General features: G+C 41.3%; 1 protein-coding gene across 1 annotated transcript in view; it reads right to left on the bottom strand.

The window, feature by feature from the left end:
• The window catches only part of LOC8086085 (mannosyl-oligosaccharide 1,2-alpha-mannosidase MNS1), a 93,241-nt gene continuing 78,947 nt past the window's right edge, over nt 7,749–22,042 (bottom strand). The window contains 5 exon segments of the mRNA XM_021465576.1: nt 7,749–7,976; nt 8,072–8,148; nt 8,151–8,217; nt 14,801–14,824; nt 20,586–20,666. Of these exon segments, the coding sequence (XP_021321251.1) occupies nt 7,749–7,976; nt 8,072–8,148; nt 8,151–8,217; nt 14,801–14,824; nt 20,586–20,666 (477 nt within the window).

Here is a 22,042-nt window from a genome sequence, read left to right as displayed (position 1 = left end):
AGCGGCGAGCGCTCTAACCTCCTAACAGACTCACCTAGAACTCCCGTGACACGCCGCGGGCTGCCTGCTCGTCGTCCGCGCCGCTCACCGTCAGCAACTCGGTACAGAGTCGCCGCCGGGCAGGTAATGAATGAGGCTGCTGCCTCCGTTGGTGGTTCCTTCTTGGGGGTTAGGGTTTTAGTAAGTCATGGGCTGGGCTAGGGTTTTTCAAAGCTGTGGGCTCGGTGTTTAGGACTTTTTTTTAAACATGTTTAGGCCATTTGCTGCCTCTCGTAAGGCTGGCCCAAGTTGCGTTGGTCCAAATAGCTGAAGCTCTATTATTTTTCTTCTTTCTTATTATTAGAATAGAAGAATTTCCCTCGAAAAAAATAGAATAGGAGAATCGCCTCAAAATGAGTTCAGAGTTTCGGACCCTTATGCTTTTTATCAGGCATTTTATTAGAGCAATCACAGTGGAAGTTTTATGTTTCTGTTTCCAAGACTCTGAGATGTTCAAAGCAGTGTAAATAAGTTTCATACTCATGAAACTCATTTCATCCTCTAAAATTTTTATCATCTCTCTCTTCATTCTTATGTCATGCCAGCTTATTTAATGTATATGAAACTCTCATAATTTCTTTTATTTTTTAAACTGGTATTAGGAAAATACCTCTAACATGTTGGGACGTTTGAGTAATTATTAGTTTTTTCCCTCTGTGCCATTAAAAGTGTTGTTTTTTACTTTTAGGTTTTATTGTTTGACCTTTCGTCTTATTCAATTTTTTATGCAAATAGTAAAATAAATAAAACATGGTTATTGACTAAACAAGTCATAAAAAATAAATAATATTTATAACAAATTTTGAATAAGACGAATGGTCAAATAAGAAGAACAAAAAGTCAAAAATGATACTTTTAATGGGAAAGAGGCTGTGTTGAGAGGATACAATGGGGAGAGAATGAAAAAATGGAGAGAGAAGAGAATAAATTAGAAAAGAAAAAAAGAAATGAAAATAAGAGGGGTATTTTTTTTTCTAGCTCAAGCTATATTATCAGAGCAGAACGAATGGGTTGATATGATTAATATACGAAGATGATAGGTCGTTTCTATGAGAATGAGATGGTGTACCGTCATATGTGCTGGTCATATTGCTTGGGAACATTGATCTTACAAATAGACTTTATATATACAGGGTTCCAAAAAATACTATAGATACAGAAATTATGTTAGAACATGTTCGAAAGAGATTTTTTTCTACTTCATATAGCCTTATGCCCATCGAACGATGAGATGTTCCCATTCCAATTTAAAAGAAAATAGTTTCGATGAATTGATGTTAAATTTGCGTGCCAAGAAATTTTTTTAAAAAAGTACATATTGAGGAATACATATGAGAAATTGATGATTTTTCTTAGAAATTGATGATTTTTTATTTGCAAGTGGATAAGAATAGTACGTTTGTCTATATATTTTGATGGCACAGAGTTTTTATATTATTTTTACATTGAAATTTTACTTCCGTAGCAACGTACGGGCATATGCTAGTTAAGAAAGAGTATGTGAAAAAACACAAGTTCTGTACAAAACGGGAATACTGCATCAGCATTTTAGTAGGTCAGTATTTTATCATTAATTATTATTAGTTTATGCTTAAGCTCCCAAATATCCCATATGATCAGTTATCAGAACCATAGTAAGTCATTAAGTCACATTAAAGCATAATTATACATCACCATGTACTTTAAAGCCATCAGTAACCAGTTATTCTGTGAGTTTTTCGGGCCGCTTGTGACCGTGAGCACGACTGTTATAACAGTTATACACTCTGCAGAGGTTGTGCACTTTCACCGTGAGTCGTGTTGCCCATATGCCCGAGGTCCGTCGACCCCAAACACTACCATGGTGAGCGAGCAGGGTACACTATGAAGCCTTCCATAGGCCTATTCTAACCAGTTAGGGCCACGAGGTTTCCTCGGCAGACAGATGTAGAAAATCCCCCTTTTCTATGGCACATTTCCATCGTGGCTATACTCATAGAAATAGGGGCAGTACTACACCCAAAGTGGCAAGCCCCTCTTACGCCCTTTCGAGTAACCTCTAACAAGTTAGAAGAGATCCTATTACAGAACTAAAGTCAGAGCCAGATGACTCTCCCGGTTGCACTGTAAGTCCCAACTTTTGCCGACAGATAAGTCCTTACGCAGGGTCTAGGACAACATGACCAACAGTCATTTGTACCATAGCCCTATGTTCCATTTATCATAATCATGTTTAATCAATTAACCATGGTTCCATCACTAATTTCAGGTCCTATATAATTAGAGTTAGAGCACTAGCACTTCTACCCATATGCAATAAAGACCCTCGGAAACAAGGTATTTGTCATCAACAGCTAGGATGTCCTTATAGTTTGTAATATTATACACATGCATGGTGAAATGCTTAAAATGAGTAGGACAACAAGGTAGGCCCATGCTATACTTGCCTTAGTTCACGTACTCATGCTGGTCTTGCTGGTCCTGCTGGTCCCCAAACAGCTCCGGACTCCCGAAATACTCCTCACCGTCTGGGCTCGATCAACACATCACAATCATCACGCATACCAAGACAGACATGCAAGAGAACAAATTCTATAGTTAGAATAGTACACCAGCAGTAAATAAATTAAATAAAAGTTTTCCAAAATCATCTACGTGCTGCTACGATCACGTCAACGCAAAATTCACAAAAAACGGACTTACGACGCGAAAGTTACACTTTTAATGAGATTTCAACAGCAATCTACGGACTTGTAATTAACTAGGAAATCTAACAGTGGTAAACCTAAACAACAGTGGTACCAACGCGAAGCTTACGAAATTACGAAACTAACGCAACTTGAACGGATCGATTCAGAGTTCAAACGACGATTTTATAGCTAAAACAATGCGGTGGCAATTCTATAATTAAAGCAGAGTTTAAATGAAATTAAATAAATGAATGAAATCCTGGAAAAATCCTCTGGCCGAGGACTGCGCGCACGAAAACAGGATTCCTGGGAGGCTCTTTAACAAAATGTCAAACGAAGGGGTATCAAGTGATTCTGGTCGTTGGATCAAGCTTGAACGCGCTGGATTAAAAAAAAGAAAGAGAGAGAGAGAGAGAGAGAGAGAGAGAGAGAGGAAGGGGGATGGCACACAGGCGCCTCGGGGAAGAATACGGTGGCCACCATGGCCGGCCACCCGAAGCTCGCTGGAGTCGAGCCGATGGGGAGCTACGGTGCACGGTTTTCGATTCCAAAAGCACTCGGAGAGAGGAGAGCGATGCGAGTCCGTTCCCAACTATAAGCGCGGTCGGGGAGGCGGTTTCCGCGGAGGTTCACGGTGGCGCCATGAACGACCCGTCGGAGCTCGCGGGGAGAACTCCCGAGGCCACGGTTTCGCATGGGAAAAAGCCGGGGAGGGAGAGTGAGCGAAGGCGAGCGTGCTTCAGCCCTCAACGCAGCCGGGAGAAGTTCGCGTGGTCTGCGCCATAGCCGGCGGCCATGGTGCTCACCGGAGTTCGCGGAGAAGGCCCTAGCGGCTACCAACCGGACAGGAAAGGCAGAGAGAGAGGGAAGGAGTTGGCGAGCTCACCGGCACAGCGAAAGGAGGCAGAGGCGGCTTGATTCACCGGGACGTCGCGCGGCTGGTCTGCAGTGCTTCAGCGGTGGTCTTTCTTACTGTCTAGACGCTTGGTTGCGGCTGCGAGTGCGGAAATAGAGGAGGGGGAGAGAGGTGCGAGGTCGGCAACAACTCTAAGTCGCGAGAGACCGAGAGACGTGGGCGTGGGTGCGTCGTCGTGGGAGCGGGGCGCCGGTTGCGGCTTCCTGTGCGTGAGAGAAGGAGGGAACGGTTGGGGGAGGGAGAAGGAGCCGACAGGTGGGCCCCACTCGTCAGTGGGAGAGAGAGAGAGGGAGTTAGGGTGCTGGCGTGCTGCTCGAATTGGGCCAAGCAGGCCGAAAGTGAGGGGGAAGGGAGAGAGATGGATTTCTTTTTTTTATTATTTTTTCCAACTTGTTTTCAAAAGCATTTACAAATTGAATTTTGAACAAAATTTCTTTTGCATAATTTCACACATCACAAAAATAAGTACTGCGGCATGAATGCATCAACATGTTTCTAAACCTATATTAAATTTTATTTTCGCAAAAAATTAATTATTTTTCCTATATTATAATGCTCACAAAAAATTATTTAATTAAATCATATTTCTCTATTTTAAAGAGTAAAATTTTGGGTGTTACAGGAAAATGTGATGCAGGAGAAAAAAACCATCAAAATTGGCGTAAAAAATGTGATGCAGGAGAAAAAAATCATCAAAATTGGCGTGAAAAATGTGATGCATAAGGATTTGGTCCTGCAAGCTCATGCTCCAAAACCTAGTTAGCTTACCACTCGAACAATCTCTAATTAAACAATATTTAGCGCTGTTACTTCTTTTTTTCACGACAGTCTGTATGCAGGGTAAAAGCATCAAAGTTTATGTTCGAATTTCAAATTGTTCAAACAAAATCAAGTAGAGAAATAACCAAAGTAAAAGTTATAGATCTGGATGAGTTGTATAACTTTTGTGTTGTTGACTTTTCCATTTGAAGTCATTTAGTGCTCAAAAGTTCTGTTTGAAATTCTTGAATTTAGAATTTCAAATTTTTGAATTTTTCAAATAAACTCATATGGAGAAAGGACCTAAATCAAAGTTGTAGATCTTGATGGGGTCTACAATTTTGCATGAGTACATTTTCAATTGAAATTCTACATTTTTGCGAGGAATAATTCATCGTTCTATTCCTAAATTAACATAAAATAATTATAATACTTTTAAATTTGGTCAAAAATTCTAATTTTTTGCATGGTTTTGTTACATAATTGTTGGATAAAAAAACACAAATGATTTTAACAAAGTGACATCACACATTGTTCATGATTTGATATATCTCTCATATAGTATATGGGAAGAGTATGAAGACGTATCCAATTGTGAACATGTGTACTACCACTTTGTTCAAATGATGTTGGATGGAGAAATGACCAAATTCAAAGTTGTAGATCTTGACGATTTCTGCAACTTTATTGTTTGTGACTTTTTCAGTTGAAATCATTTGTTATCCAAAAAATTTATTCGAAGTTCTCATATTTTAAAGTTCAAATTTTGAATTGTTCGAACAAAGTCACATGGAAAAATGAGTAAAATAAAAGTTGTAGATCTCGATGATTTGTACAACTTTGTTGGTTCTGACTTTTCCATTTGAAATCATTTTCTGTCCCAAAATTCTTTTTGAGGTTGTAATATTTTGAAATTACAAAAGTTGTCACAAAAAATACAAAACCTATTTTGGGCTACTTTCTCCTCCCTCCGCTGTCCGCTCCCTACGCTTGGGCCAGCAGTCCACTTGGCCCGATGGCTGCTCAACATGGCAGGCAGCAAGCAGTCAACGCATGCTGCATGCTGCAAGGGCCCAGCGCCTTCTCAATTTTAGTCCCAGCTCACCTGTTCGGTTAAGCGTCCCGGCCTGAAACAATTCCAGCCCAATATAATTTATCAAATGATTCCATACCCAAAATAATTTCAGGGCTGCAAAGAAATAGGCTCTTTGGAGAGACGGAGACAATGGTCTATATAATTCCATCTTATGTTGCTTGCCTCCATTTGGCTGGCCCTATTGGCCAAAGACACTTTTACAATACGTACGTATATATTTCTAAATTTTGATTTGATTTGATTATGAAACATGAAATTTAAATTCTGGATATGAAAATTAAATTCTGCATTTTGAATACGGTATATATTTTGAATTCTAAATCTGAATAAAAAGTAAAAATGGTTTCAAAACATCAAACCGTTTATGAATTTGGTACTTCGTACGCATTTGGGATTTGTATCCACCCTGTATCAGCACGCACGCAGATGGGTTCTGTCAGCCAAAGACCACAACAGTACTACGTCTTAAATCCTTTTAAATTTCTAGAAATAAATTAAAAATCTAAAAATAAAAATGATATCAATACTTGTCGTATATGAATCTAGCTTTAAAAAAGCCTTAGAAATAAAATATTAGTAGAATCTCATCAAACTATATTACTTCAGTTATTCATCTAACTATACTACTTTTACAATTGTGCATTTACCCTTTTACCCTTTATTTTAAAAAAGAACTAAAAAAGGAATTACAGCTCATCTATTTGGGGTCCTAATCCCCTCACTTTCAGAGGCGTTGAGAAGCGAGGGTTGGCGGCATGACGCATATGACACATCTATCGCCTCTCATCGTCTCTCATCGCTTCTCATATTTTGGACCCACCGATATAGACACATCAATTGTTCTCATCGCTTCTCCAACCATTGTAAAAATATTCCTATCCAACACATTCTGCCTCTAGTTTCATCCAGCCGTGTGCCCTAAGAGCAGCGACGGATCCAGCGGTGGGGCTAGGGGGGCTCTAGCCCCCCTACCGCTGCTGGACCAGTGGAGTTTCTAGTATTTTTCTTCTAATTTTAAGTACAAATATATAAGTTATAGTGGACTGAGACCTTTATTTTTTATGAGTTATTTTATGAGTTTCATCCCTGATTGATGTTTTCAATATAAAACTACTTTAAGCTATTATATTTTTTTTTATGATGGGTTATAGTAGAGCTAAGTCGATGAAGCACTTTTATTTAGCCTTTTCTAACTTTTTTTCTGGCTTCGTCCCTGCCTAAGGGCATGACCAACACAGGTGAATAGTGCTGTTAGCCTCAACCAAAAGTAGTATTCCATGTAGACGAGAAAGAGATAAGACAAACAATCTCACAACGCAAGCAACGAGAAGCTACGGAGTATTTTGTTTGGTCCCATGGCAGCAGTTTGCAGCTTTCTTTTTTCAACTTGCTGCTTTTCCTCTCGTTGCCCTGATGGTTGTTGTGTGTGTCAGAGGCTATCCTTTGCTGCAACGCTCGCTCTAACATGAGAGACAGTAAGGCTGTACGACAGGATGTAGCGCATAGGCGGATACATAGGGTATTCCTGGTATTCTCATGAATACCCAATTTTTTTATGCACTAAGTATATATAGGTATATTTATATATATGTATATCAAATATATTAACATTTCTATATTTAGAAAATAAAATTTCTCTCTCATTCTTTTTAATCTATTCTTGTATTCATTTTTCCACACAGATTCTATGTTAGCTCGATTACCGAAATTTATTTTATTTTGTTGTTGCTGCAAATGAGAACCTAATTATTTATCTTCAGACCACATACATATTGACTCATACCACCAAATATTAGCACAAAATCCTATCTTGTTTCTAAACTCTTTTCCAAGATAAATCGAAATATGTACATAACAGCATGTATAATAAAAGTATTTTTTTCATGTGAGTGAACGAGGCATGAGTGGGAGACAATTCCATAATCCACATTCATAAATCTCTAACCCTATCCGACGAGGCATGACGTGGTGGCGGTACTACTGGTTCCCAGTGTCCTAAGCTCCTGGCAGCGCGGGACATGTAGCGCGGGCGCGACCTCTATCTCTATGCTATGCCTACATGGCAACTGACGAGGGCCCACATCGGTTAGGTTAGAGGCAACAGCTAAGTGACGACTCACCAAACGGAATACCCAAGACTCAAATGGGGCTGGCCTAATGCTACGGTAGTGTGACGTTCGCCATTTCAATCCAAGCTGCCATCAAGATGGATTTCCTTTCACAGATGGCATAATCAAAAGCCCTGTACTTTGCACCGGACAACTTCTACTCAGGTTTTCCATGCTTCCTTCCATGTGGGATGTGGCTGGATTACAGAGTCAGCAATACCCTTACTTTCTGCACTGCCTGAGCCACCTTCACTGTCATGCCTTGTAACTATTTTCAGTGGGTGGGCTTCAGTGTTGAAGACCCACTCATCGAACGAGATAAACGATGTTGGGGAGAACAGCAGGTACAGATAGCTCTGCATCATGTCGTCTTTTGTACCAGTATTCACCTAAATACTCAAAAAAAATTATAAAAAAATAATAACTATTAGAACATTTCGAAGGTTGACAAGTTGGCAACTATGTTGGTATGACGAGAACTTACATCTTTCAGACCAACATATCCAGATTCTATACGGGAATTCTTCTCAAATGCTTGGAATATGTCCCAAACCCAATCTCGTATGTTTTATTACCGGTTAGGCGCTACAAATACATAAGTGATTCAATAGTCTCTGGTCTAAGGATGTTTCATGAATCATGATGTGCCCACGACCATGTCCTATGGCAGTAAAGAAATAGCATCCTATTATGTGAAGTGCAGAGGGAAAGATTAAAATGAAAGAAATATACAGGCTGTAACTGAACCTGTCCGCCACGGAAATAATTGTTCTCTCTAGCCAATTTTGTAGGAGTTGATTGGTAGAAGTTATAGCATGTCCATGCAAGCTACTTCGAAGTGATTATAAACAGAGAATAAATAAGAACACGCAATCTCTATCTCTACCCCTAAAAAGCCAATACAGGGACGTCAACAGCGCTCCAAAGTCCCTCTTCAACGTGCTCTCACTTTACTCCCAAGGCCACCTCCCGCTCTCACCCCCACGCCCTCACATCTCCTCCGATTCGTCTTTGACCAGCCAAGCCTTCTTCCCCTCCCTCTCGAAAAATCCTGCTCCGCCTCCGTGCGAGCCTCCGCCATCTCGCTCAGCGGCTGCGCTGTCGACTGCTGCTCAGCGGCTCCGTCGCCATCCCCTCCTCATCTCGGGGTCAGCAGCGCTGCCGCCGTCGTCGGGGTACGGCTCGTCCTGGGCTTGGCGCCGAGCGATCGTGCCTGCGCCGCCTGTGCCGCGGCCGTGCTGGGCGGGGAGGAGCCGCGGCCGTGCTGCGGCAAACTGCGAACTGAGATCTTCGGCCTTCACCGGCTCACGCTCACCCCGTCACCCACGCGACCAGGCGCCGCCGACGCATTAGCAACCACACGCGCCCTGGCCCTGCCCTCGGGGTCAGCAGCGCTGCCGCCGCCGTCGGGGTCCGGCTCGTCCTGGGCTTGGCGGCGAGCGGTCGTGGCTGCGCCGCCTGTGCCGCAGCCGTGCTGGGCGGGGAAGAGCCGCGACCGTGTTGGGCAGGGAGGAGCCGCGGCCGTGCTGCGGCAAACTGCGAACTGAGATCTTCGGCCTTCACCCACTAGACACGCCGCCGCCTCCACGAACAGATTCGCCCTCGCCGTGCACCAGCGCCGTCATCGATGCGACCGGATGCGTCGTCGCCACCATGAACTGCTCCTTCGTCTCCACCGTGCGGCTGTCGTCCTTGCCGTGCGGCTGTCGTCCGCCAGTGCCAAACCCTAACCATCGGCACCTACGGCCACCAAACAAAGTCAGTGAAGCGTCTCGCTAGGTTTGAGCCCTCCTTGACTCTGGCCTGTTTCAATTTTTTACCCGATGCAACTGCTCGACGGATGCTCTCATACCTTATTTGATAGGAGTGCCCAGCGCATGTTTGATGTTTACTGTTCTTGTTTTTTCTCTTTGCTAGAAACAGGCGGCCAACAAATTTGTTCAAAACTTGTACACACAATAATGTTGATGCTAGGTAGAGCTCCAAATCCATGTTCTGCAATTTCTAGGCAACAATCCACAGGTCAAAACGATATATTCATCAAAACCTGCTCAGTTAAGAAAACAGATTCAGAAGTAGACCTTTGTTTGTGTGCATGAAACCTATCAAGAGGTTTAGAACCTGGCGTTGGCATGCTTATTGTTGTTCAGTTTGTCTTCTCTGTGTCATATGATTCATGGCAAAATAATAATAATTTTATACTGCTGCTGGAATTGGAGTAAAGAGAGGGTAATTTTATACTGCTGGAACTCTATACTGCTGTAGTAATTCGTGCTAAAAAAATGTTTTGCCAAACATGGGTAGAAGTACAATGTTCCATGTCCAATTTATGTCATCTTATATGAACTTTGCTGCATTCTTTTCTGGCATTTTTAGAAATACAGGCTTAATTATACAGAATGACACTCAATTCACTATTAATCTTAAAAGTGCAGACTTGGCTTTGCCTTTTTGTTTTCTGTATAAATACACCTTGTATCACCGGCTAGAAGTTGCTATCCCTTTCTGATGATATAAGAGCACCTACCTTTTTGTTACTTGTGCAGTTGTGCTTCTTCATGACTTACTCTTGAGTTGTCTTCCTTTCTCAGAGCTACCTGTCATAGTAGATAGACTCCAAAAATGCTTTCTCATGGTATTGAATTTTTTCAGTGATCTACGATAACTTCCAATTGGCTGTACGATAGACTCCATTTGGCTCAATTATTACTTTGCCATTACCATATATTAGAATGACATATCAGTGGACTGCTAAAATAAATTTTGTAATGATATATCTCACAAAAGTTTCACAAAGCTTTATGCACCCAAAGTAACTGATGGTTTACTTTCGATTTATTTACAGAGTTGTAAAGATTTTTTGTGAGGGGAAGAAGAAGAAGAAGAAGAAGAAGAAGAAGGAAGAACTGGCTACAATATATAGCTTCGCCTGTGAGAATTGAACCTTAACTCTTGTCACAGTTGGCCGATTAAGCATCACTATTCCACATCTGCACGGATAACTTTCAGGTATGTATACACAGTTAGTGCTGTTGACGTCCCTGTATTCCCAAATTGATTGAAATTCAATCCATTCTATTTTTTCAAGAAGGATTACAAAAGGATCACCTTCTTTGTCATGATGGATGAATTTATATCTTAACAAGAAATATGCTTTCTAATCATACCATCTAATAGCTTGGATATAGCAATGTTGGGAATATTTTTATTCCTTTTGACCAGGATGGGAACATTTATTCCTTTTTGCCTGCTTGCCTACATAGAGAAGGTTTCACATTCTCCCCACTGATTTTGCTTCCTATGAACCAATGTTAATCAGACTTGTCACGAACATGCAGCTTCAACCGCAAGGCTTTTTGTGACCCCTGTCCATGGATTTCCAAAGTAATTCGACGACACTGGCACGCTGCAGTTGCTCACTCCAATGCAAGCCTGTAGAATCCCAGTAACACTATTAGCAACCCATAAGAATCAGTTGGTTCATTGAGACATAAGAATGGAGCAGCTTATAGTTACCTCCTGAACAACTGAGATAGCCTGAGTGCTGCTGCATTCTCCATGGCTGTAGCTTCCGCACGTGCCGCTCGGTGTCCCAAAGCTTGCAAACTTGATGCTGCTGATGACCTGTCCATCTTTTGGGCATTCCAGGCGAAGTTCAGGTCTATATCTTTGCATTGTCTGTTGAGAAGAATTCCAACTATCAATTTGGGCTGGATGTTCCTCTGATACTTGTGCGCACACACTTCGTGTCTGCCTTATCACAAAGGATATCTTGCTTGGGTCACCACCAAATTGCTCAAAAAGGACTATATCATTGCTGCCTGGTTGAAGAAACAAACAGGGAACATGGTACCTGTTTAACAAGGTAAGAATCCAATTAATCAATAGTCTTCAGTTCCTGCAGTTGCTATATTGTTGGGCAATACCAGAACACACTGCTAAAGTGCTCAGCGTCACAGTTGCTATATTGTTGGGCAATATCAGAACACACTCCTGGTTTGTGATGCAGTTCAATGGTGTAGGATGAGATGGAATGGGTTCCTTTGGGTTTCAGTCGGTTATGAGAAAACAAATTTTTGGGCACGCTTTTTGATTAAATGTCGGAGGCAAGAAGTGCACTCACATGCTGTTCAATGAAATGTCTCACCTAAACAAATATCTGACTTAGTGGAGGTTTTTTTCATTCTGTATCTGTGAAGGTTTCCTATTTCCTATTGTCAGTGACAAAGGAGTTCAATTTTTATCTTCAAACAATTCGTCAACAAATGGTACAGGTTTACATAGATAGCATTTCAGTCTTAATCATTTAGAAACTCAGAAAGGCTATCATTCCTCTGTTCTCTGTTTTTAATATATGGAGTGATAACTTCAATCTACACGTGCATCTCAACCACGTTCTCTTCTTTTATTAGTTGTTGTGAAATGCTAGGATTTCTTTTTTTTTAGACGGAGGGAGTATTTTTTATCTATAACTGTATGTTAAATCTAACAAAAGTTTGACATCTTTGTGTAGTGCTTGAGCCACTGGATGCAGTCCACTATCCTCCAACGAGATTGACAAACTTGGATCAAAAAGGTTTGGCAGGCTTATTAGAAATCACAATGGGTGAACAATGCTTGAGACCAAATAAATGCTCAAAGCTTAAATTATATTTAGGGTTGACAAAATTTTGTACATTGATAATGTGAACGTGGTTGAGATTTGTTTATACAAATGGTTTTGTATTTTTTATTCTTTTCGTACATGGTTCTCAATATTTAAATTTAATTAAATGCACACAACTGAGATTTGTTTGATTGGCATGATAACTTGGCGTGTCCTTTACTCAGGCTACATACAATGTCTTCATCATTTTTGCTTTGATTCTTTGTAGTCGATCTTTGCCTGATGGACATAGAAAAAAATAGCAGTGCACACACTCCTTTTGGAGACCTGACTAATACTACCAATGCGGATAAGTAGAGAGACACATATGACAGATTCATGCATTCGGCGCCCTTCCCCTTCTTCCCGTCGCCGCGCGGCGGCACCACCTGGCGCACTTCCCCTCGCGCAGCGCCATAGCGGCGAGCGCTCTAACCTCCTAACAGACTCACCTAGAACTCCCGTGACACGCCGCGGGCTGCCTGCTCGTCGTCCGCGCCGCTCACCGTCAGCAACTCGGTACAGAGTCGTCGCCGGGCAGGTAATGAATGAGGCTGCTGCCTCCGTTGGTGGTTCCTTCTTGGGGGTTAGGGTTTTAGTAAGTCATGGGCTGGGCTAGGGTTTTTCAAAGCTGTGGGCTCGGTGTTTAGGACTTTTTTTTAAACATGTTTAGGCCATTTGCTGCCTCTCGTAAGGCTGGCCCAAGTTGCGTTGGTCCAAATAGCTTAAGCTCTATTATTTTTCTTCTTTCTTATTATTAGAATAGAAGAATTTCCCTCGAAAAAAATAGAATAGGAGAATCGCCTCAAAATGAGTTCAGAGTTTCGGACCCTTATGCTTTTTATCAGGCATTTTATTAGAGCAATCACAGTGGAAGTTTTATGTTTCTGTTTCCAAGACTCTGAGATGTTCAAAGCAGTGTAAATAAGTTTCATACTCATGAAACTCATTTCATCCTCTAAAATTTTTATCATCTCTCTCTTCATTCTTATGTCATGCCAGCTTATTTAATGTATATGAAACTCTCATAATTTCTTTTATTTTTTAAACTGGTATTAGGAAAATACCTCTAACATGTTGGGACGTTTGAGTAATTATTAGTTTTTTCCCTCTGTGCCATTAAAAGTGTTGTTTTTTACTTTTAGGTTTTATTGTTTGATCGTTCGTCTTATTCAATTTTTTATGCAAATAGTAAAATAAATAAAACATGGTTATTGACTAAACAAGTCATAAAAAATAAATAATATTTATAACAAATTTTGAATAAGACGAATGGTCAAATAAGAAGAACAAAAAGTCAAAAATGATACTTTTAATGGGAAAGAGGCTGTGTTGAGAGGATACAATGGGGAGAGAATGAAAAAATGGAGAGAGAAGAGAATAAATTAGAAAAGAAAAAAAGAAATGAAAATAAGAGGGGTATTTTTTTTCTAGCTCAAGCTATATTATCAGAGCAGAACGAATGGGTTGATATGATTAATATACGAAGATGATAGGTCGTTTCTATGAGAATGAGATGGTGTACCATCATATGTGCTGGTCATATTGCTTGGGAACATTGATCTTACAAATAGACTTTATATATACAGGGTTCCAAAAAATACTATAGATACAGAAATTATGTTAGAACATGTTCGAAAGAGATTTTTTTCTACTTCATATAGCCTTATGCCCATCGAACGATGAGATGTTCCCATTCCAATTTAAAAGAAAATAGTTTCGATGAATTGATGTTAAATTTGCGTGCCAAGAAATTTTTTTAAAAAAGTACATATTGAGGAATACATATGAGAAATTGATGATTTTTCTTAGAAATTGATGATTTTTTATTTGCAAGTGGATAAGAATAGTACGTTTGTCTATATATTTTGATGGCACAGAGTTTTTATATTATTGTTACATTGAAATTTTACTTCCGTAGCAACGTACGGGCATATGCTAGTTAAGAAAGAGTATGTGAAAAAACACAAGTTCTGTACAAAACGGGAATACTGCATCAGCATTTTAGTAGGTCAGTATTTTATCATTAATTATTATTAGTTTATGCTTAAGCTCCCAAATATCCCATATGATCAGTTATCAGAACCATAGTAAGTCATTAAGTCACATTAAAGCATAATTATACATCACCATGTACTTTAAAGCCATCAGTAACCAGTTATTCTGTGAGTTTTCCGGGCCGCTTGTGACCGTGAGCACGACTGTTATAACAGTTATACACTCTGCAGAGGTTGTGCACTTTCACCGTGAGTCGTGTTGCCCATATGCCCGAGGTCCGTCGACCCCAAACACTACCATGGTGAGCGAGCAGGGTACACTATGAAGCCTTCCATAGGCCTATTCTAACCAGTTAGGGCCACGAGGTTTCCTCGGCAGACAGATGTAGAAAATCCCCCTTTTCTATGGCACATTTCCATCGTGGCTATACTCATAGAAATAGGGGCAGTACTACACCCAAAGTGGCAAGCCCCTCTTACGCCCTTTCGAGTAACCTCTAACAAGTTAGAAGAGATCCTATTACAGAACTAAAGTCAGAGCCAGATGACTCTCCCGGTTGCACTGTAAGTCCCAACTTTTGCCGACAGATAAGTCCTTACGCAGGGTCTAGGACAACATGACCAACAGTCATTTGTACCATAGCCCTATGTTCCATTTATCATAATCATGTTTAATCAATTAACCATGGTTCCATCACTAATTTCAGGTCCTATATAATTAGAGTTAGAGCACTAGCACTTCTACCCATATGCAATAAAGACCCTCGGAAACAAGGTATTTGTCATCAACAGCTAGGATGTCCTTATAGTTTGTAATATTATACACATGCATGGTGAAATGCTTAAAATGAGTAGGACAACAAGGTAGGCCCATGCTATACTTGCCTTAGTTCACGTACTCATGCTGGTCTTGCTGGTCCTGCTGGTCCCCAAACAGCTCCGGACTCCCGAAATACTCCTCACCGTCTGGGCTCGATCAACACATCACAATCATCACGCATACCAAGACAGACATGCAAGAGAACAAATTCTATAGTTAGAATAGTACACCAGCAGTAAATAAATTAAATAAAAGTTTTCCAAAATCATCTACGTGCTGCTACGATCACGTCAACGCAAAATTCACAAAAAACGGACTTACGACGCGAAAGTTACACTTTTAATGAGATTTCAACAGCAATCTACGGACTTGTAATTAACTAGGAAATCTAACAGTGGTAAACCTAAACAACAGTGGTACCAACGCGAAGCTTACGAAATTACGAAACTAACGCAACTTGAACGGATCGATTCAGAGTTCAAACGACGATTTTATAGCTAAAACAATGCGGTGGCAATTCTATAATTAAAGCAGAGTTTAAATGAAATTAAATAAATGAATGAAATCCTGGAAAAATCCTCTGGCCGAGGACTGCGCGCACGAAAACAGGATTCCTGGGAGGCTCTTTAACAAAATGTCAAACGAAGGGGTATCAAGTGATTCTGGTCGTTGGATCAAGCTTGAACGCGCTGGATTACATGGTGCTCACCGGAGTTCGCGGAGAAGGCCCTAGCGGCTACCAACTGGACAGGAAAGGCAGAGAGAGAGAGGGAAGGAGTTGGCGAGCTCACCGGCACAGCGAAAGGAGGCAGAGGCGGCTTGATTCACCGGGACGTCGCGCGGCTGGTCTGCAGTGCTTCAGCGGTGGTCTTTCTTACTGTCTAGACGCTTGGTTGCGGCTGCGAGTGCGGAAATAGAGGAGGGGGAGAGAGGTGCGAGGTCGGCAACAACTCTAAGTCGCGAGAGACCGAGAGACGTGGGCGTGGGTGCGTCGTCGTGGGAGCGGGGCGCCGGTTGCGGCTTCCTGTGCGTGAGAGAAGGAGGGAACGGTTGGGGGAGGGAGAAGGAGCCGACAGGTGGGCCCCACTCGTCAGTGGGAGAGAGAGAGAGAGGGAGTTAGGGTGCTGGCGTGCTGCTCGAATTGGGCCAAGCAGGCCGAAAGTGAGGGGGAAGGGAGAGAGATGGATTTCTTTTTTTTATTATTTTTTCCAACTTGTTTTCAAAAGCATTTACAAATTGAATTTTGAACAAAATTTCTTTTGCATAATTTCACACATCACAAAAATAAGTACTGCGGCATGAATGCATCAACATGTTTCTAAACCTATATTAAATTTTATTTTCGCAAAAAATTAATTATTTTTCCTATATTATAATGCTCACAAAAAATTATTTAATTAAATCATATTTCTCTATTTTAAAGAGTAAAATTTTGGGTGTTACAGGAAAATGTGATGCAGGAGAAAAAAACCATCAAAATTGGCGTAAAAAATGTGATGCAGGAGAAAAAAATCATCAAAATTGGCGTGAAAAATGTGATGCATAAGGATTTGGTCCTGCAAGCTCATGCTCCAAAACCTAGTTAGCTTACCACTCGAACAATCTCTAATTAAACAATATTTAGCGCTGTTACTTCTTTTTTTCACGACAGTCTGTATGCAGGGTAAAAGCATCAAAGTTTATGTTCGAATTTCAAATTGTTCAAACAAAATCAAGTAGAGAAATAACCAAAGTAAAAGTTATAGATCTGGATGAGTTGTATAACTTTTGTGTTGTTGACTTTTCCATTTGAAGTCATTTAGTGCTCAAAAGTTCTGTTTGAAATTCTTGAATTTAGAATTTCAAATTTTTGAATTTTTCAAATAAACTCATATGGAGAAAGGACCTAAATCAAAGTTGTAGATCTTGATGGGGTCTACAATTTTGCATGAGTACATTTTCAATTGAAATTCTACATTTTTGCGAGGAATAATTCATCGTTCTATTCCTAAATTAACATAAAATAATTATAATACTTTTAAATTTGGTCAAAAATTCTAATTTTTTGCATGGTTTTGTTACATAATTGTTAGATAAAAAAACACAAATGATTTTAACAAAGTGACATCACACATTGTTCATGATTTGATATATCTCTCATATAGTATATGGGAAGAGTATGAAGACGTATCCAATTGTGAACATGTGTACTACCACTTTGTTCAAATGATGTTGGATGGAGAAATGACCAAATTCAAAGTTGTAGATCTTGACGATTTCTGCAACTTTATTGTTTGTGACTTTTTCAGTTGAAATCATTTGTTATCCAAAAAATTTATTCGAAGTTCTCATATTTTAAAGTTCAAATTTTGAATTGTTCGAACAAAGTCACATGGAAAAATGAGTAAAATAAAAGTTGTAGATCTCGATGATTTGTACAACTTTGTTGGTTCTGACTTTTCCATTTGAAATCATTTTCTGTCCCAAAATTCTTTTTGAGGTTGTAATATTTTGAAATTACAAAAGTTGTCACAAAAAATACAAAACCTATTTTGGGCTACTTTCTCCTCCCTCCGCTGTCCGCTCCCTACGCTTGGGCCAGCAGTCCACTTGGCCCGATGGCTGCTCAACATGGCAGGCAGCAAGCAGTCAACGCATGCTGCATGCTGCAAGGGCCCAGCGCCTTCTCAATTTTAGTCCCAGCTCACCTGTTCGGTTAAGCGTCCCGGCCTGAAACAATTCCAGCCCAATATAATTTATCAAATGATTCCATACCCAAAATAATTTCAGGGCTGCAAAGAAATAGGCTCTTTGGAGAGACGGAGACAATGGTCTATATAATTCCATCTTATGTTGCTTGCCTCCATTTGGCTGGCCCTATTGGCCAAAGACACTTTTACAATACGTACGTATATATTTCTAAATTTTGATTTGATTTGATTATGAAACATGAAATTTAAATTCTGGATATGAAAATTAAATTCTGCATTTTGAATACGGTATATATTTTGAATTCTAAATCTGAATAAAAAGTAAAAATGGTTTCAAAACATCAAACCGTTTATGAATTTGGTACTTCGTACGCATTTGGGATTTGTATCCACCCTGTATCAGCACGCACGCAGATGGGTTCTGTCAGCCAAAGACCACAACAGTACTACGTCTTAAATCCTTTTAAATTTCTAGAAATAAATTAAAAATCTAAAAATAAAAATGATATCAATACTTGTCGTATATGAATCTAGCTTTAAAAAAGCCTTAGAAATAAAATATTAGTAGAATCTCATCAAACTATATTACTTCAGTTATTCATCTAACTATACTACTTTTACAATTGTGCATTTACCCTTTTACCCTTTATTTTAAAAAAGAACTAAAAAAGGAATTACAGCTCATCTATTTGGGGTCCTAATCCCCTCACTTTCAGAGGCGTTGAGAAGCGAGGGTTGGCGGCATGACGCATATGACACATCTATCGCCTCCCATCGTCTCTCATCGCTTCTCATATTTTGGACCCACCGATATAGACACATCAATTGTTCTCATCGCTTCTCCAACCATTGTAAAAATATTCCTATCCAACACATTCTGCCTCTAGTTTCATCCAGCAGTGTGCCCTAAGAGCAGCGACGGATCCAGCGGTGGGGCTAGGGGGGCTCTAGCCCCCCTACCGCTGCTGTACTAGTGGAGTTTCTAGTATTTTTCTTCTAATTTTAAGTACAAATATATAAGTTATAGTGGACTGAGACCTTTATTTTTTATGAGTTATTTTATGAGTTTCATCCCTGATTGATGTTTTCAATATAAAACTACTTTAAGCTATTATATTTTTTTTATGATGGGTTATAGTAGAGCTAAGTCGATGAAGCACTTTTATTTAGCCTTTTCTAACTTTTTTTTTCTGGCTTCGTCCCTGCCTAAGGGCATGACCAACACAGGTGAATAGTGCTGTTAGCCTCAACCAAAAGTAGTATTCCATGTAGACGAGAAAGAGATAAGACAAACAATCTCACAACGCAAGCAACGAGAAGCTACGGAGTATTTTGTTTGGTCCCATGGCAGCAGTTTGCAGCTTTCTTTTTTCAACTTGCTGCTTTTCCTCTCGTTGCCCTGGTGGTTGTTGTGTGTGTCAGAGGCTATCCTTTGCTGCAACGCTCGCTTTAACATGAGAGACAGTAAGGCTGTACGACAGGGTGTAGCGCATAGGCGGATACATAGGGTATTCCTGGTATTCTCATGAATACCCAATTTTTTTATGCACTAAATATATATATAGGTATATTTATATATATGTATATCAAATATATTAACATTTCTATATTTAGAAAATAAAATTTCTCTCTCATTCTTTTTAATCTATTCTTGTATTCATTTTTCCACACAGATTCTATGTTAGCTCGATTACCGAAATTTATTTTATTTTGTTGTTGCTGCAAATGAGAACCTAATTATTTATCTTCAGACCACATACATATTGACTCATACCACCAAATATTAGCACAAAATCCTATCTTGTTTCTAAACTCTTTTCCAAGATAAATCGAAATATGTACATAACAGCATGTATAATAAAAGTATTTTTTTCATGTGAGTGAACGAGGCATGAGTGGGAGACAATTCCATAATCCACATTCATAAATCTCTAACCCTATCCGACGAGGCATGACGTGGTGGCGGTACTACTGGTTCCCAGTGTCCTAAGCTCCTGGCAGCGCGGGACATGTAGCGCGGGCGCGACCTCTATCTCTATGCTATGCCTACATGGCAACTGACGAGGGCCCACATCGGTTAGGTTAGAGGCAACAGCTAAGTGACGACTCACCAAACGGAATACCCAAGACTCAAATGGGGCTGGCCTAATGCTACGGTAGTGTGACGTTCGCCATTTCAATCCAAGCTGCCATCAAGATGGATTTCCTTTCACAGATGGCATAATCAAAAGCCCTGTACTTTGCACCGGACAACTTCTACTCAGGTTTTCCATGCTTCCTTCCATGTGGGATGTGGCTGGATTACAGAGTCAGCAATACCCTTACTTTCTGCACTGCCTGAGCCACCTTCACTGTCATGCCTTGTAACTATTTTCAGTGGGTGGGCTTCAGTGTTGAAGACCCACTCATCGAACGAGATAAACGATGTTGGGGAGAACAGCAGGTACAGATAGCTCTGCATCATGTCGTCTTTTGTACCAGTATTCACCTAAATACTCAAAAAAAATTATAAAAAAATAATAACTATTAGAACATTTCGAAGGTTGACAAGTTCGCAACTATGTTGGTATGACGAGAACTTACATCTTTCAGACCAACATATCCAGATTCTATACGGGAATTCTTCTCAAATGCTTGGAATATGTCCCAAACCCAATCTCGTATGTTTTATTACCGGTTAGGCGCTACAAATACATAAGTGATTCAATAGTCTCTGGTCTAAGGATGTTTCATGAATCATGATGTGCCCACGACCATGTCCTATGGCAGTAAAGAAATAGCATCCTATTATGTGAAGTGCAGAGGGAAAGATTAAAATGAAAGAAATATACAGGCTGTAACTGAACCTGTCCGCCACGGAAATAATTGTTCTCTCTAGCCAATTTTGTAGGAGTTGATTGGTAGAAGTTATAGCATGTCCATGCAAGCTACTTCGAAGTGATTATAAACAGAGAATAAATAAGAACACGCAATCTCTATCTCTACCCCTAAAAAGCCAATACAGGGACGTCAACAGCGCTCCAAAGTCCCTCTTCAACGTGCTCTCACTTTACTCCCAAGGCCACCTCCCGCTCTCACCCCCACGCCCTCACATCTCCTCCGATTCGTCTTTGACCAGCCAAGCCTTCTTCCCCTCCCTCTCGAAAAATCCTGCTCCGCCTCCGTGCGAGCCTCCGCCATCTCGCTCAGCGGCTGCGCTGTCGACTGCTGCTCAGCGGCTCCGTCGCCATCCCCTCCTCATCTCGGGGTCAGCAGCGCTGCCGCCGTCGTCGGGGTACGGCTCGTCCTGGGCTTGGCGCCGAGCGATCGTGCCTGCGCCGCCTGTGCCGCGGCCGTGCTGGGCGGGGAGGAGCCGCGGCCGTGCTGCGGCAAACTGCGAACTGAGATCTTCGGCCTTCACCGGCTCACGCTCACCCCGTCACCCACGCGACCAGGCGCCGCCGACGCATTAGCAACCACACGCGCCCTGGCCCTGCCCTCGGGGTCAGCAGCGCTGCCGCCGCCGTCGGGGTCCGGCTCGTCCTGGGCTTGGCGGCGAGCGGTCGTGGCTGCGCCGCCTGTGCCGCAGCCGTGCTGGGCGGGGAAGAGCCGCGACCGTGTTGGGCAGGGAGGAGCCGCGGCCGTGCTGCGGCAAACTGCGAACTGAGATCTTCGGCCTTCACCCACTAGACACGCCGCCGCCTCCACGAACAGATTCGCCCTCGCCGTGCACCAGCGCCGTCATCGATGCGACCGGATGCGTCGTCGCCACCATGAACTGCTCCTTCGTCTCCACCGTGCGGCTGTCGTCCTTGCCGTGCGGCTGTCGTCCGCCAGTGCCAAACCCTAACCATCGGCACCTACGGCCACCAAACAAAGTCAGTGAAGCGTCTCGCTAGGTTTGAGCCCTCCTTGACTCTGGCCTGTTTCAATTTTTTACCCGATGCAACTGCTCGACGGATGCTCTCATACCTTATTTGATAGGAGTGCCCAGCGCATGTTTGATGTTTACTGTTCTTGTTTTTTCTCTTTGCTAGAAACAGGCGGCCAACAAATTTGTTCAAAACTTGTACACACAATAATGTTGATGCTAGGTAGAGCTCCAAATCCATGTTCTGCAATTTCTAGGCAACAATCCACAGGTCAAAACGATATATTCATCAAAACCTGCTCAGTTAAGAAAACAGATTCAGAAGTAGACCTTTGTTTGTGTGCATGAAACCTATCAAGAGGTTTAGAACCTGGCGTTGGCATGCTTATTGTTGTTCAGTTTGTCTTCTCTGTGTCATATGATTCATGGCAAAATAATAATAATTTTATACTG

This window comes from Sorghum bicolor, chromosome 7, assembly GCF_000003195.3.
Source record: "Sorghum bicolor cultivar BTx623 chromosome 7, Sorghum_bicolor_NCBIv3, whole genome shotgun sequence".
Classification (NCBI taxonomy): Eukaryota; Viridiplantae; Streptophyta; class Magnoliopsida; order Poales; family Poaceae; genus Sorghum; species Sorghum bicolor.
The sequence above is the reverse complement of the archived record's forward strand: the minus strand, read 5'-3'. Positions and strand labels throughout refer to the sequence as shown.